The 16,274-nt window shown below is 40.0% G+C and overlaps 2 protein-coding genes across 2 annotated transcripts; both read right to left on the reverse strand.

Annotated features, from left to right (window-relative positions):
* Positions 1-743: 743 nt before the first annotated feature.
* On the reverse strand, positions 744-10,538 carry LOC310989207 (serine hydroxymethyltransferase, mitochondrial-like). Its single transcript, XM_083976192.1, has 12 exons — positions 10,402-10,538; positions 9,195-9,389; positions 6,399-6,478; positions 5,989-6,189; positions 5,125-5,206; positions 4,860-4,982; positions 3,928-4,067; positions 3,140-3,302; positions 2,892-2,991; positions 2,347-2,502; positions 1,868-1,975; positions 744-1,630 (listed from the first exon to the last, which is right to left on the reverse strand). The coding sequence occupies exons 1-12, from the start codon at positions 10,432-10,434 to the stop codon at positions 1,503-1,505; spliced, it is 1,509 nt and encodes a 502-aa protein (XP_083832318.1). The 5' UTR covers positions 10,435-10,538; the 3' UTR covers positions 744-1,502.
* A 528-nt stretch (positions 10,539-11,066) lies between these two features.
* On the reverse strand, positions 11,067-15,581 carry LOC310988571 (neurexophilin-2-like; the record flags this gene model as incomplete). The annotated part of the gene is made up of 2 exons (XM_083975222.1): positions 11,067-11,921; positions 15,495-15,581. 2 exons carry the CDS (start codon positions 15,579-15,581, stop codon positions 11,067-11,069), a joined length of 942 nt encoding a protein of 313 aa, XP_083831348.1.
* Positions 15,582-16,274: the final 693 nt, after the last annotated feature.

A 16,274-nucleotide genomic window follows, 5' to 3' on the forward strand; every position in this document is an offset into this window, starting at 1 on the left:
GGTAAACTGAGTCTGATTTGTGATTTCAGTTGGATTCACTTAAATTGATTGGAGAGGCAGAAGTCAGATTCAAACCAGGACAAAAACTAAACCTTATGAACACATGCTCCACCAGGTGAACAACCAGGGCTCACACTCCCACACAGCTTACAGCCCCAGTCTGGGATCCACAGTAATTTAGTCTTTATTTAATTCATCTCCAGAAGATAACAGGTCTTTATGTCCAACTCCCTCTGTTTGACACACCTCATTACTGATAACTTCTCTCTCTCCCTCCCTCCCTCTCTCTGCTCAAGGTGCCTTATGTTTGGTTTAGTCTCCTCTCCATTTTATTTAAGAGCTCATGCTGACCTACAGTACCACAGAGGCAAAGTAGACAGCAGCCCAGCACTCATTTGACCAGTGAGGGAACTATCATCAGTTAGTCAGTGAGCAGCTTTGCTTAACCCTTTATTACAGGGTGTAAAGCTTTGGCCCTAACTATCGTCCTGTCTGATCTCTGTCTTTGTGTAGGATTTTGTTTTTATTTCATTTTCCTGGAGTTGAAAGTGAGAGGAAATGACCAGAGGAAATACCAGCAGCTTAACACAGATCAGTGTTTACTTAATCTGAAGTCTTCTCCCTCTGTGTCTTCTCCCTCACTATCAAATGTTACACAACAGCAAGTTCTCATACCACAGCAAGACAATGTAAGAGACAACTGAAAGTGTCTGAGATATAAAAATCAATCAAAGAGCCAAATATTCAGGATGAGGTTTTAATACAAATGAAAAGATCCACTGTACACTCTTCACAAATCCAAGGTTTTACAAGAAAAGCCTGCAAGTTCAAGTGCTTTTTAACCCTTTCCCATTTTTGTGGTTTTGTGGGTGTAAACTGAACATGTGTCCAGTTCCCAAAACAGCTGCTGTGAATGTCTCAGGGCCTCAGGGACAAAGTTGATAAGAGCAGTGGAAAGATCTCTGAGACAAAAAGCCAAGTACTTTTTTTTCCTTTTTTTTATGGGCCATCTTAGCTGTTCTGTCTGAGAAGTGAAAACCTTCTAATGCACTAGCCACAATTCATTGCAGTCCATAAGTTATACTTTTTGACAAATGCATTACAGTAATAAACACTCATGTTACATTATACTATGTACCATGTAATATAAAATACTACTTGTACAAACGTATTACACTGTAATTGCACATTTGCATCATTGTTATAGCCATTAGAAAATAATAAACATGCTATAATGGAATTATATGATAGCCTATATTATTATTTAACTGAACACTTGATTAAATCTCTCCCCTGTGACGGGTCTAGCTACATCATTGGCAATTTGTGTCACGTGACTGATTATTTACGAGGTTTGCATTCCTTTACATGAAATTAGATGTTTCATGTTATCTGGCAGATTCACTGAGTGTAGACATAGCCACATTACATTAGAGGCCATCTCAAGGATCCAATATGTTGGAGAGGTGATGGGGAAATCTGCCCTTCAGTCTGCGATGTTGTCAGTGGTCAGTGAATCCTGGCATGGGGAAGGGCCTGGAGAAGAGCTCCACCCGCTGGCGAAGCTCTGTGATGTGCGACACTGTCTCTGGGTCCTCTAAAAGGAACGACTTAAAGCTGTTCAGGTTTCCTGTTGGGTGACAGGAGAAATACAGTGGAGGTGTGAAAAAGATGGGACTGCACAAAAAATATTGGGGTTAGGACAATGTTTAAATAAAGTTTCATTTGTTTAAAAAAAATGTAATGTAATCCATTATTATTATTGTTATTATTTTCATTTTTTGCACAATATCATGACACTATTCCTCCATTCTCCCCAGATACATCACAAGAAAGTCATACTGTATAGAGACACTTATTCTCTCACCAGTCTTCTTCTTCACATCTAGCGCAATTTGAATCCCCTCATCGATAAACTCCACAACTTTCTCAAAGTCTGCCTCTCTGAGCTGTCTTGAGGTCAGAGCCGGGGTTCCTGCAAGAAGCGACAACAGATAAAAGAAAGGTAAGAAAATGAAAAATAGATATGACATTAGCTCCTTCGCTATTGATAAAGAGTTTAAGACTGGTGCATTTGAGTTGAGAGAGATGAGCTGACATGGTTGACTGACAGGTTGATGGACACAAAAAACAGGCAGGAAAGCAAACAGAGACACATCAGAAAGGACAGACACACACACACACACACACACACACACACACAAGATAGGATCCAGTATCACACAGGTAGGGAGACTGACTGGTTGTCAGACTCTGGCCAAACAGCCTCCACTCCTGCATCACTTCACCAAGAATAATCCATTACCCAGCACATCCTGCAAAGCTTTTATGGTTTTATTTGACTACCGAGCCTAAGTCCTCCTGGAGTGAGGGCGCTCTTGTCTCCTGGGCAGGTGTTCTTGTTGGCAGTGATGGACACCAGCTCCAAGACCCTCTCTGCCCGAGCCCCATCCATCCCACGAGGTCGAAGGTCAACCAAGACCAGGTGATTGTCCGTTCCACCTGACAAAAAGAAGAGAGATTAAAAATGTATGATTAGATTAAATTCTGTCAAATTTAGGGGTAATGCCAAAATAAACCGTTTCCATTCACTCTCCATCCAAACTTTAGTGAAATTGCTGTCAGTTCTTCCTGAGAGTTCCTCCTAACATTGACTTTTTTCCATTCAGCTGTCAAGTGAAGGTTAAGTCACTTTTCCAGGATCATAAGAACAGAATGCAAATGAGGTTAGGGCGAATTAAGTAGTGTCTGAATCATAGCTGATTCAGTTAGAGAGGTAGAGATGTACCACTTAGGGTACTGATACCATAATCAGTGGAAAAAGATACATGTGAAAAGATAAACAAATAGCTTATGTACATTCATATGTGTACTAACAGTTGCCTTGGTACCTGACACCAGGGTGTAGCCTTTCTTCAGCAGAGCGTTGGCCATGGCCTTGGCATTCAGCAGAACTTGAGCGATGTACTGTTTGAACATAGGAGTAGTCGCCTGCAGGGACAGAAATTAGCTGATAAAGAGTCCAGATCAAGATACTCAAGCTGAGTTTAAATGATCCTGTTCTCTTTTTTTATTAGGATATTGTTGAATTCTAAAAAAAAAAAAAAAAATACATAAAAATAAGGAAGGAAATCTGGACCTGTTTGAGGGCGACAGCCACCCCAGCAATGGCATGGTTATGAGGGCCGCCCTGAAGTGAAGGGAACACAGCAAAGTTCACCCTGTCCTGGAGGTCATAGGTCACCTCCTTACCTTTCTTATTCACTGATCGCACACCTTTCCGGTAGAATATCAGACCGGCCCTGCAGAGCGTAGAGAGACACAGAGACAGGTGCACCGTATCTGGCATTAGTCACAAGCAATTAAAAGTTAATGTGGTCAAATGGTAAACTCAATATCAACAAATAAGAACAGTAAGACATTATGTATTTATATAATATTGTACCTTTATATACAGTAAATGAAAACTAACACCAAAACTGACTTTCACTGAATCCTGAACCCTGTGACCCACATAGGAATACACACACAAACTCAACCCATAAGACAGGTCGGCAGATCACCTTAACCCTCATGATGGGGCTGATGTCAATTTATATCAATATTTACTTAAATTTCCTTTGTAGATGTAGAAATCATCAGTTTTACAGCCATATTATAAATTGTCAATAGTCAACATGTCTCACTAACTCATAACACAGGTCACTTCATTCATTCATTTCATGAGAGTTAGTCATGGCTTCTAGGAGATCGATCATATAAATCAATCAGTTGTCCTCCTTTTGGTCTTGCACAGATTTTAAGTAAATTAACTGCATTTTTTCCCCGCACATTTACTGGGCAGTAAAATGAGTCAGCACTTTTCCTGTGATAATTTAGTTTTAAAAATAAAATAAAATAAAATGCCACACAGCATCCAGACCTCACCTTGAACCACGCAGTGACTTATGGGTAGTGGTGGTGACTAGGTCGGCATGTTGGAAAGGAGAGGGAACAGCCCCTGCTGCCACCAGCCCACTAATATGAGCCATGTCTGCTAACAGGTAGGCGTTCAGCTCCACACACAGCTGAATGACACACAGTCGGAAACAATAAGTTATACACTTAGGCCTATTACCATTTAACATAATAAAATACTCACTAGTGCACACATGATTTCATTGTCCTCATATTCATCTATTCTTGATGTTGGACTTTTCTTTACATCTAATTGTACTGGACCACTGCTACTTATGAATGATGTAAGAAGGTGTCCCCAGCTTTCGCCATGGGGGAACTTTTTACTTTGTTCTTGTGGATAAACATGTCATTCAGATAATCAAAGTGTATTAGTATCGGGTTGGTTGGGCTGGACATGTAGAAACTATACATCAGGAAAAGAGGTCAATGTCATTTCAATCCTGATCACTTGCACAAAATATTCAAATTCAAAAATGACATTACTGGTCACGTTGTAGAGTCTCAGTTAAATAGAAAATACAATAGTCGAACACTTGATCTAAATGTTTTAAATCTGTATGTATTAAACTTTTAATAATACTTTACCACTTTGTCTATACTGTCTTTTTGTTGTCTTTTTTCCCTTTTTCTTCTTTATTTTTTCCGATTTGTACTGTTTTTGTTTCAGATTCACTGGGATGGTGGGGTGTTTTAATAATGGACAACATAATTATTATTTTATTTTTTATTTCATGTTGTCCATTATTTAAAAAAACAACAACTGTAAAACAAATCTGTTATATTGCTGGATAAAAGGGAAATCTTACAGTCCTAAGGGCCCTGAGTCTTAAAGTCTGGCAGTTAGTGACAAATCAACATCTGTTAATGTGCCTCCAGTCAGGCAGACCTATAAGAAATACCTTCTTCATGCGAGGGTAGTCGATGAGGCGAGCGTAGGCACTGGTTCCTGCGATGATTAGTCTGGGTCTAAAGAGTCGGGCTGTCCTCTCAAGCTGCTCGTAATCTATCAGCCCTGTTTTGGGCTGAGATGATAAAAAGAGAGAGTGACAAAGGGAGGAGTTGTACAGTCTTGTATCTTTTCAGCTGGATTCTTCTCTTTATTCACATTTTAACAGCTATAAGTTTGATTCAACTCTGGGCTTCTATTCACATGTTCTTACTCACATCCAACTTGTAAGGCATCGATTCAAAGAAGATGGAGGTCGCTGAAATTCTCTTGGCATCTGACATGTAGCCATGAGTGAGGCTGAAATAACATGGATCAGAAAAATATATATTTGCATAGTGTGTCTCATAAGATCAACATGCAGGATATTTTACAGCACTGTGAACTCAATAACACGATCAAATATAATACAAAGCGTTTCTATGAAAGTGAGTTTCCTTCCATCCAGCTCATTTTACTGACTGTAGCTTGTACCTACTATAGTAGTTCAATAAAACCATGTCTTCTATGCATAATTACATACATTTATTCTTTCTCTCTTTCTGTATTGTACACTCCAGATTTGCCATCAGAGTTTTGGCATGGTGTTTGGCAGTATAAAACACATGCGTGCATTCGTAAAGCAAACTCTCACCTTAGTCTTGATATAAGCTGAGTATTAAATTTGAAAAGAAAAACATTTTCATTCACCAAGTTTTTTTTTTTTTTTTACTTCAACATCTTTTATGTGCTTTAAATGCAGTGATTTATGCAATTTGAAAAAAAGGTTTGTATAATGTGACAAATCCTAACTGTATGAATAACATTTTGTCAGCTACATTAATGCCTCTTGACGTTAAGTCCCATAACAACATCCAGTGTCATGTGGGAAAATCTCAAATGCACACAGGTAAAATTTCAGACCATTTAATTTCAAGGTAGCAACTTTTAACATAAAAACTGTCAGACTATTAAATAAACGTCCAGCTAAATTATGTTATGAGTAATATTTAATTGCTTTGAATTTCAAGCGATGGAATATGATCATTATCATTACTTTTCTACAAACTTCTCTGGTGTGAACAGATAAAATGTTCACTCACTGTCCTCCGTCAGGCAGATCCAGGCCCATGATGCGGTCATGTGGCTGCAGAACAGATGTGTAGGCTGCAAAGTTGGCAGGGGAGCCGGAGTATGGCTGGACGTTGACACCCCACAAATCTGAATCCACACCAAAGGCAGTGAGCGCTCGTTTCTGACACAGCAGCTCGATCTGGTCGACAATCTCTGCACCTCCGTAGTACCTAAGATACACATGAGGGATCCATGAAAATTTGATAGGAAAAATACCGCCAATGGGTGGATGGATTGTTGTATCATGTCAAAATGCATAATTCTCATCATCATCAATCATCAACATCATCCTCATAATTTCTTATATATTCATATTTATTATATTGTAAAATCCTCATGCACTATATAACTTGATAAGTATATTAAACCATGTAGTTACCTTTGTCCCGGGTATCCCTCAGAGTATTTGTTGTTCAGACATGAGCCCTGGGCCTCGAGTGCTGCACGGCTGCAGAAGTTCTGACAGGATAAACACACAAGATCCAGAGTCACACACTGTGTTTTTTTTTTCTTTTAATATATTCAGAACGCTGTCACCTTCCAAATATAACCTTTATTTACCTGGAGAAGGGTGACTGAACATCCCTGCTCTTTTCCAGCAAGGCACAGCCACACAGTACACGTTGCACAGTCTCTTGCAAATACCAATTATAAAGACAGGTAGATGAGTTGCTGAGTCAGAGAAGGATAATCAAAGCTCTTCCAATCAGTTGGATTTGTTGCATAAATCTTGCACAAGTTTTATCACAGTCTTGTCTTGAGGCTGCAAAATTAGCTTTTCTAAAAATATTTCAGTATTAGAGATAAAATTATCAAATTAAGGGAAGGATATTATAGAGGAATCTAACTGATACTGAATCCTTTTGGGGTTCAGCACAGCTGAAGACACTTGAGAGTCAGATGAGAGATGAAGCTGTGGAAACGCAAACACATTTTTCTTCCTGTCTCAATCTTTTCTCTTCCACTCTCATTTCTGCACATATTCTTTCTCTCTCTTCACCTCTCTCTCTCTGTGTGTCCTTCCCAGTCGCCTCCTCTGCATTAAACTAAACCTGTCACTGTTCGGGGAAGCCTCAATCACTCCGGTGGGATTTAAAACCCAATCCCCAGAGTGATACAAATCTCTGTCTATGACATTTCAAAACACAGTCTCAACACAACACACACATAAACAGCTACAGTCGCCCCTCCTCCGCTGTCACAACTAACAACAAAAATAGGGAGATCAATGGTAGAAATCAGTGAGGAAACCTAATGAGATCATTTGACTGTGTTGCTGGAGAAAAAAAAAACATGGGCTCTCTACTGGGAGTCAGCCTGCGGCAGTGACTGACTGACAGTACATGCACAAGACGAATGAAAATCTTTCAGATGTCATTGTGACTGGTGGTGGTACTGAGGATTCATAATTACTGGAAAATGCAAGAATGAAAACTGTAAAGGGGCAATCTGTTTTTAGAAGAAGATAATTCAGAGGCAACAGCTCTGGCGACAGTTGAAGACGCTCCTCAGCAGTTTAGGTTGCTTCTCTTGCTCTCCGTCTCATGTGTTACGTCATTCACAGTTATGTCTACTGAAAAGTGCAAATGATGGTCTGGTGGTCATCACTGTTCATATACAACGTGGGTCTGAGCATATAAATAAAAGACACGTCACATCACGTCCCCCACAGGTTTCTGAAGAGCTGCTCCACTGTCACTGTCGTGTTGGCAGTTTGACTCTGCACCCAACTCCAAGCCATCCCATACAGTACATGGGCGAAGAGTGAATCACAAACTAATGAGTTATATAAAAATAGTGCAATAGTTTCATCACATGTACTGCTGTAAAGTTGGACTTCTTGACATGGGAGTCTGTGGGGACTGACTCACTGCTGGACACACACTCTAGTGGTCAGTAGAGGAACTGCAGTTTTTGGTGCATCTGTATTGGCTTAATTTTTCAGCCTTGGAGGTTGATCCTTGGGTCTCTGCATTTTGCTCACAAGATAATATACAGAAGAGGCTGCAGAAAATATAGAATCAATAATAAAAAACTATTACATTTTCTGTATTTATTTGGGGAGGTTTATCAAATAAAAGTTATGAAATCAAATAAGTCTACATTGGTGCTAAAGTGGTATTGTATGATGCCAAGATAAATTACATATCCCCACTGTCTGTAAGATCTTGATGTTACCACAAAATCTTTGCTCAACAAGATGAGTCTGCAAAGCAGATGAATTTGCAAAATCTTGATAGAAGTAACTAACTAGTGAGCTGTTTGTAGGTCAATGCCATTCTTCCCCTCATATTGTCCTCAAGCAGCAGATCTACTTTACACCACTTGGCATTGGCGTATTTTGTGTGAGCATTTGAGAGAAAGAGAGCGAAGAGAGGGAAGAGATGAAGGACAAGATGAGGAGGCTGGGGGGGACTAGAGAAGAAGAGCATGGTACTGTCCGATGTGCCCAGGATATGGTTAACATACAGTATGTCCCCATACTAGTCAACACAAAGAAAGCCTGAGATATACTGTATAATAACAGGCTCAACTGTAAAAAATAAACAATGAAATATAGTTTATATATTAATGTACTGCTTATATTCATGTATAATGAGACACATTTCTATAAGTCAAATCCAAATTGATGCAAACTCAAACACAAAGATTAAATAAAGAAGGTAAAATCAATTGGATTTACAGATAACTTATTATGCCACTGCCCACTGACATGGTTTTAAAGCTTTGGTCTGGATATTTCTGGACCTTGGTATTCCTAAAACTTTGGGGTACTGCCTTTTGCATTAATGCATTAGGATATTTCTTTTGATCTAGAATCGCTAGGATTTTTATTCAGTTTTTAAAATAATTGACCTTTGTGTATGCTACATGTTTACCTTTGTTCTTTGTCTTTGAGGCCAGTGATGTTTTGGTTACTTTGGTATCACAGCTTGAGTTTAATTCTTTTAATCTGACCTCTTTTATGGGCCCAGAACATTTTGCTTGTTTTTGTAAATTAACATGTCTCATCAGGGTATTAAATATTTAATTTCGTTCCAGCTTCCAGCTTAGTTACACTCAGAAATGTTATCAATAGTTAATACAAGATGTAACAAACAGTAAAAAGGTTAAACAAACAAAAAAGCACAAAACATACTTCTACCACTTTTATTTATTTAAATCTAGATCTCACCTCTGATGCGATGAGCTCCAGTCCCCGACACTGCCTGTCCTTCTCCTGCTGGAGGAGACCCCACATCTCCGGGTCATCCTGAGCCAGGCTCTCCTGTCCCGTCCACCCACTGGTGCTGCGGAGGCCTGGCCTGTATGACTCCACTGCGATTTGGCAATCTCGGCCTAAACATCCTGAAACCCTTTGGAAGAAGGGCTGCAGCATGGGGAGGTGGATGAAGACACAAGTATCATCACAGTCAGTGAATAAATGTCTTTTTTTGATCTAATGGTATTAAAACTATTCTACTCTGGCAAAAAACAACAACAAAATAATATAAAGACTCTGTGGAGATAACTCTGAACATAATTGATAAAAATCTAAACAAGGAGACAAATGTTAAGTCAGAGGATCTGATGTAACTCTCCATTGCGCCATGAGCTGCACAGAGTTGAAGAGTTTCTGAGGGATTCTGTTTTGTTGTTGTCCATGATTGCTCCTTTGGTGTTTTTTGAAAACCTCATGAAAAGTAAGCCTGTGAAAAAACACTTTCATCACTCAAAATACATTGCACCGGGGGTTTGGAAACAAGGGAGTTAGAATAATGTGTCTTTTGATGTTCTAAACAATCCATTAAATGAAAGGCAGTGAACAACCAAATGTGGTATTCAGCCGAGCGGTTATGGAAAACCTTGGACATGAAAAGTGTAATGTGGGTTGGCCAGACACGCAGTGACTTAGTTATCAGGGCCTTATTTGTTGAAGGCAGCATGTAGCTGCATGATAGTTACATAACTATGTGCTACTTTGGCCTAATGCAGAGTACCGTTGACGCATAAGAATATATTCAAGCAAGTCTCCTTTCATCTTTTGTTTTCATTATGTTTTCTAAGCCTTGACCATATTAAGTCTTGCATAAAGCACAATGTGTACAGTGCATTCTCCTCCAACAAGAAAAAATATTCTGGTAAAAAGAGTAACACTTGAGAACCTGGGGTCACCACAGTTATCGCACAAATATGGTGACACTTGTGCAACTGGACTGACACTCCAGACACTTCCATCAGGGTGGAGGTGACCTGGGGTGACAAGACTGACCTAGTTTTTGAAAATAAGTGATTTAGTCACAACAGCAGAAAATAACTTTAAACAGACACAAAAGGGGATCTGTGCATGTATCTTTAAAAAAGCTTTGAAACAATTACACTGCTAAAGAAAATGTACTCACCCGTAAGGTTTGCCGCAATGATAAAGAAAGCATGTCTGTGACAGCAGAGGGCTGCAATAACAAAAACTTCTAGGGTGCAAAGGGTGAAAGTAAAATCAGCACTGGAGGGGAGCCAAGGACATGCGCACGTTGGGTCACTGATAAAAGTGACTACAAGTGTAAATCATCTGGCTCATGTGTTTGAGGAGGAAATATGTAGTCAATCATTGCCACTGTGCAATGAACAAGTGTTCTTGAAGTCGGTGCATGCTTCCAACATTACAGATGATGCTGTCCCTAAAGATGTGTCTATTTTGTTTTATTAATCAGTCAAGAAGTCACATCTTTCAAAGAGGGAATAATTAGTTCTGGTTTTTAAAATCTTCACATCTATTATTACATATTCAGAAAACACAACACACAAAAGCAATATCATGAATCAAGTCACTGAGTGAGTGTAGTTTCAGACAACACAAAGCTTATGTTCACTTATCATAAAAACGTTCTGCTGTCAACATATCGTCACATGTTTTCGACTCAAACTGCACTCACTAATGTTGGAAATAAGTTTTTGGCAGCATATAAAAACATTCCTCAAACCCATTATGAAAATCTGAACTTGTGAATTTTGAAGTGCATGTGAAAAGTCAGTATTCAATGTCTCAGTTTCTGCCGCACACAAGCATTCATCCAAAGTGCTGCTGGTTCTGCTCCGTCTGAAAGTTGTGGTCTGGACAGATCTTCTGCACCAGCCTGTAATCAGTGCCGGTGAAGGCGATAAAGATGCATATAACCTTAAAGGGTTTGGCACAGATCCAGGCAGCCTGGGACTGGGTGTTTTCTGAGTAGCAAGTCTGCCCTGGGTCATACATGCAGGGTTTGGTCTTTTTGGACCGGTTGGTTCTCTGGTACTCAATCCGGCAGTTAAGTTCGGTCACCATCATCACGTCCTGCTGCTGCTGCAGCTGCTTCTGCTGGTCAGGAGGGGTGGAGCTGGTGGACGGTGGGGGGCTCTGGAACTGAGACGTCACATCTGGAAGTAGGACTGAGTTTTTGGTGTGAATGCTCTGACTCACAGGATCCAGAGCTTCCCATCCCACAGCTTTGGAGGGCGGGACAATGCTGACAGATATGTTCCCCAGATGGGAGGAGTTGTGGCGGAAGTAGACACTGAAGGTTCCGTTGATGTGGTCAACAATTTTTCCCGTCACCAGCAGGCTGAACTTCACCGTTTTCACGTTGAAATAGAAATCTCCCCAGCCCAAGATCTTCTTGGCCTTTGGGGATGTTTTAGCAGGAGGCTTGGTTTTGGGAAGAGGACGGTATACATACTGATCCAAAGCTCGGGAGAAGTTCTGCGGCCAACCGTATGGACCGAGCGAGCCATAAGCCGGTGTCTTGTGTTTGGTGGAGATGATCTGTAAATCTTTGGAGATATGTTTGACCTTCAGTGCAGCTCTCACAGCATCTGAACCCCCTGTTCCCTCCTCCTGCCCCCATTGTGGGTTCTGAAAGTCCAAGGGCTTGGCCGTCTCCTGGACCTGCAAAAAAAAAAAAAAAAGGACTATAATATTTTGCAGTCTTCATTTCTTCTCATTTAGAGTCAATTCATATTGCACACAAAAAATAACCTCCATTATAACAGATGTTAACATAATGTGTCTGGGATTCTAACAGAACTGAATAATTACATATCAAAAAATTGAAAAGATTTAAAGAAATTCCTAGAATCAGTGTCTGTGTCTAAGTCATCCAAAAAGCTCACTATGAACAGTTTTCATTGCAACTATAAAATACAACGAAAGAGACATGTCGCTGTTTAAGCAGGAAGCACAACAAACAGGATTCTGAAATCTCCTTCAGAGATCTGAAAAGTCTTTGAATGGCCAGACACAACTAGAGGTGAGCGATTAAAGGTGTTTTTAGGGGTGAATCAATTCTGAAAAACACAGAATAAAAAGGACAAGGAATAAGGTACCATGTTCTGACTTCATTTCATTTTAATGGCTGTGGAGTGTGTTTTGAGTACAGCATAAAGATCGGTAGTCTATAGCAGCCACTGGCCACTGCATCTGTATCTGTCTTTAAGATATAAAAGAGACTTGTTGATCCATTTCACTTCACCAGTGGGTAAGAAAAGTGTGCTAGTGATGTCAAGATGAATTATTCCGAATCTGATCAACAGAGTAAATATATTCTATTAAAAGATCGTGTAGGTTTGTGTTATTGTTCTGAAGCTGAAGGTGACATATCTGCAATCAACCAGACTTCCTCCAGTCAGTGTTAGTCATTTCAGTATAGTAAATCCCTCTGTGTCACTCCATGCAGACACAGACACACTGTCCATGGAAAAGAAGGAGACAAAAGAAAACTGCACTTCCTGACATTTCTCCGAGATCAACACCTGCAGTTATATTCATTCAATATTCATCATAGTTTTTGAATAGCTCCATCAATATTGACTATGCACTATGAAAAATGACAAGATAGATTGGAGGGAGAAAGCCCTTTAGACCACCAGGACGACCGCAAATGAAGGACAGTTTCATCATAAGTAGGATACAAGGTGGCAGATAATCGATTAAAGTAATTATGTTTTGACATGTCAGCGCCTCTGAAAGAAAACAACTTGAAATTGACTGGGATCAATTCTGTAGGTCAGTTCCTTCAGGCAAGGACTACAGGAAGGAACATGCACATACCCCCACACACGACACATTCATATTTCCATTAACACAATTTCATCAGGCTGTCCCCCCTCAAACTCTCCTTCCCTTATTTAAACTCTTTCACCACAACCTTGATGATGAAATGAATCTGTGGGCTTATTAATGAAGGACATTGTCAACACATACTGTAGGTCACTGCTGAGACATTTACAGTGTGAGTGTTGGCAGCACATTTTCCATATCGTGCTTCTTCCCTGACGAATATCTCACTGTCTCAACGAGTCTAAAAATCCCTTTTCTCCTCCATGATCCCCTTGAGAATCCCAGCTTCATTATCATTTTATATTTTATATGTTTCATCATTGATTTTTCTAATGTGCTCTGCTCACACCAGTCTCCCTTCTGTCCTTTGTATTGTTGTAAATGAAGCATACAGTAAGCATAAACCCACTTCTCTTGGTCTTTTTCTGAAGTCACACAGAGATAGGTGAACAGCTTGTTAATTATCTGGAAAAACTTCTGCTTTCTAAGCTATTTACATTTATACAATGTTAAAAATCGGAACAAATAAATATAAGAATATCATTTATTCCTCCAATAAATACAGAATATTGAGGAGTAACTGTAGAAAATTTAGCATTTGTTATAGCTTGTTGCTGAAAATGTTGAATACAGAACAATTATAGTTGTTACATGCTTAATTCCCTCTGACTGTCTTGCTCACTTAAAAACTACCAGTACAGAGAAAATATAAAAGATGTGCAGCTGTGAAAATTAGGTGCATCAGATTAATGAAGCAGCTTATTATAAACCAGGCAGCCACCTGCTGTTTCAAATCCCAATAAATCCAGCCATTAGCGAGGATGTTTACGTGTGTGATATTTCCTGACATTGGCTGCTGTGAAAATGTAAAAGAGCAACATTTTAACAAAAATCAATGAGTTTAGACTAAGAAATATAATTAAAACACCTCAATGTGTCATTAATTAAAAACATTTCCATTTTCACATGGATGCTCTGTGGGAGACTTGTCTTGGAGAGCTGAGATATGGGATGTGCAAAAAAAGAAAAAAAAAAGTTCTGCCCACTTGTTGTCTGAGACTTTATTTCTGGTTTCATCATAATGTGTCAGGTGGAGGTTGAGGCTGATTCTCCCCAAGATTTCTGAATAAACAGCTCCCACGATATCATTATTTCTCACCAACAAGTGGGTCTCGCATCACCCCTAACCACGCCAGCCCTGTGTGCCAATCTCTGCCTCCCTCTGTAACCAAGTTGAGCTCCAGCTGTGCCTATTGTTACTGAGCCTGAATCTCCGACTGCGTGCTGTTCTCACCCACCCTAATTGGAGCTCACTGTGTGACAGCCGTGTCATTGGCTCTGTGTCAAGATGCCAGCACAGTGACTGCAACTGTGCAACAGCGGTGAAGTGGAAGCTACCAGCACAACACCTGTGCAAAAGCACCTGCAGAGGCGAAAACTGTGAAAACTGAGAGCTGTAATTGCATTTTTGAGGACATGGGAGAAAATTCTTGCCATTGGCTAAAAAGACACTTAATGTGTCAGTTTTTCAGACTTTACAAAAAGTGACAATGTTTCTTAAGCCCCAGGGGAAGTAAAACTTTCTTCAACTGACAGAGACGGAACTCTCATTTAGTTTGGGAAATAAAGCACAAAATTAGGTTGCTTTGTGGTTTTACCCTAACAGCTCCAGTGTTAAAGGTACTACAGCGAGGTGCTTATGCAGCAGTTGAGAAAGTTAGAGACAGGAGAGCAGATTAAATTACAATTGTCTGAAAGTGAATTACAGACGACAAAACTGGAACAAATTAAATTTTTGAGGATGGCAATATTCATTTCACCATTTCTTAGAAAAGACAACTTTGATCAAACCCCCCCCAAAATTTCCCAGATCATAAGATGCAAGCTTTCAAGTCAGCACAGCACAGAAAACCTAATCATGTCAGAGAAAAAAAAGACCAGTGAAAAAAAGAAATCAATAAAATTCATGGAGTCAAAAATTAGCACAAATCATCTGACCAAAGTCCTTCTAGGCTGACTACATTTCCTCATCTCTGTCTTCTTCTTCCAATAATCTTGATTTGCGCTGCAACCAATGTTCCCACACCAAGAGATGTTAGGCTACTTTAAAACTACCATTACACCAGGGAATATTTAATTGTTTACTTGATTAGAAATGTCAAGTAGAGATTTTTGTAACAAATAAGTTTAAAATCCAAATCTTGATTCTTGTGGCCAAGCAAAGCAAAGCAAAACAAGAACAATGCTTGATTTTGCAATAATTCTGCAACATGTTGAGCAGTGGCAGCACCAGACACATGTAATGAATTATTTGACAATATCATAGATAAGTGAATATGCTGAAAAATTAAACCACCCAGTGCCCCTTTCAAACAACAGCTTCAAAAGACTGATCCTACTCACCGCTGGAGGGAGAAGCCACAGACAGGTGATGACAAAGTTCAAACACAGCACCTTCATCTTGCAGCAACAGCAGCAACGTTTCTCCATCCAGAGAGTCGGATTGTTTGAGAAAGAGTAAGTGGTGATTTACCGAGTTAAAGCCCACGCTCACTTCAAAAGTAGAGAAGACATTCTGCAGCGAGAGACTCAAAAATCCCCAAGATCTGAAGTGAACACTCGACTCTCTGCTCCCTCTCCCTCCCACCATCTCTCTCTCTCTCTCTCTCTCTCTCTCTCTCTCTCTCTCTCTCTCTCTCTCTCTCTCTCTCCCCTTTCTTCTTCTTCTTCTCTCTCTCCACACACACACACACGCACGCACACACACCGTGCTCATTTTCACCACCTGGTCGGCCCTTATTATGACTCATCAACCCAGGGAAAGGCGCTCTCAAGCGGGCACAGTTTGACAGCCAGCCCCGTTGTCCCCGCATACTTTAGCCACGGGGAGGCTGACAAAATGACAAGGGTCTCTCCGGGAAATGTAAAAATCAGTGACAAGTCTGGTGAGATTCTGCCACTGCCTCAATTTCAAGCCATCATATCACTGCATGTAGGACATAGCCTATCTGTTAAATAAAGAATCATAACGAAGCCTATAAAAATACAAACACACAGGTAGTAGCTAATGGTTCAAGACCCTCAAAATCTATAGGACTGGGTTTACAGTAATTTATTTTTAACAGGGTTTAGAGAAAACAGTGTAATGATGAGAAACATCCACTAGCCTACTTATCCATTCCA

Source organism: Trachurus trachurus (genome assembly GCF_905171665.1).
Source record: "Trachurus trachurus genome assembly, chromosome: 7".
Lineage (NCBI taxonomy): Eukaryota > Metazoa > Chordata > Actinopteri > Carangiformes > Carangidae > Trachurus > Trachurus trachurus.